At 50.6% G+C, this 876-nt stretch overlaps 1 protein-coding gene across 1 annotated transcript in view; it reads left to right on the plus strand.

Moving 5' to 3' along the window:
- The first annotated feature begins 6 nt into the window (after nt 1–6).
- Nucleotides 7–876, plus strand: part of LOC119585532 — a 24,411-nt gene continuing 23,541 nt past the window's right edge. The window contains exons 1-3 of the mRNA XM_037934157.1: nt 7–19; nt 142–328; nt 478–735. Coding sequence (XP_037790085.1) covers nt 691–735 — 45 coding nt within the window. The 5' untranslated portion in view covers nt 7–19; nt 142–328; nt 478–690. The remainder of the gene's footprint in view (nt 20–141; nt 329–477; nt 736–876) is intronic.

Genomic DNA, 876 nt, shown 5'->3' on the forward strand with positions numbered 1-876 from the left:
ACCCGATTATTCGCTACAGGTAAATTCACTCCGTGAGAAAATGTCCGAATCTGAATCTGAGTCCTGCCTGACGCTGCATTAAACTGGAATGAAGGGTAGCCAAAGATGCACTATCATGAAGGTAAAATGTTTGACCTACAGCATATCGGACGCAGGACTCGAGAGTGGCCTGCAAGAGGCGCCCCTCCTGACCCTCGAGTCGCTCCTGAGGACCAACAGTCCCTCCACGGGCGAAGTCAAACTCAATGTCAAAAGCAAGAAGACGCGCCACTCCGTCCCCAGCGGAAGCTCCGAAGGTGAAGAGGAAGGCGAGAAGATCGACGTCGATGTACGAAATATATGTATTCTACTAATATTATTCATTTTACTTCGCACAGACATATATATGATTGTATTTAGATGCATGCATGTAGATGTTTGCCTTCTCCTTTCTATTTTATATGTTTTCCTAATGAGAAAGGTGGCCATCCTCCGCAGATTCGCCTGATCACTGAAGCAGTGCCCGAGCTGGGTCGGATTCACGGGAGCCTCACCAGTTCCCCGGAGACGTATTCCCTCAACGGCCGAGTGTGGTCGGGTGCTCAGTCGCTTGCCGTGGTGTCCTATGGCGTCGCAAACAATGAAACTGTCAAGAGCTCTCACACCGTCACCGTAGTCACCCCTAAGCTGCCTTGGAGTAGGGCGGAGCTCATGGTTGAGGCGGATCACCTGGGGACTTTGCCCTTCAACTTCCAGGTACGAAAGACACAAAAGTCACAGGCGTTTCATGTCTCACACTCAGCTCAAGATGCGCCTGGAGCCGAAGCCAAATGGTTTCGCGCAGTCTCTGCGCTTTTTGGCTAAGACCGTTTGCATCTTCGCAAATTTCTAACATGG

This window comes from Penaeus monodon, chromosome 20, assembly GCF_015228065.2.
Source record: "Penaeus monodon isolate SGIC_2016 chromosome 20, NSTDA_Pmon_1, whole genome shotgun sequence".
Taxonomy (NCBI): Eukaryota; Metazoa; Arthropoda; class Malacostraca; order Decapoda; family Penaeidae; genus Penaeus; species Penaeus monodon.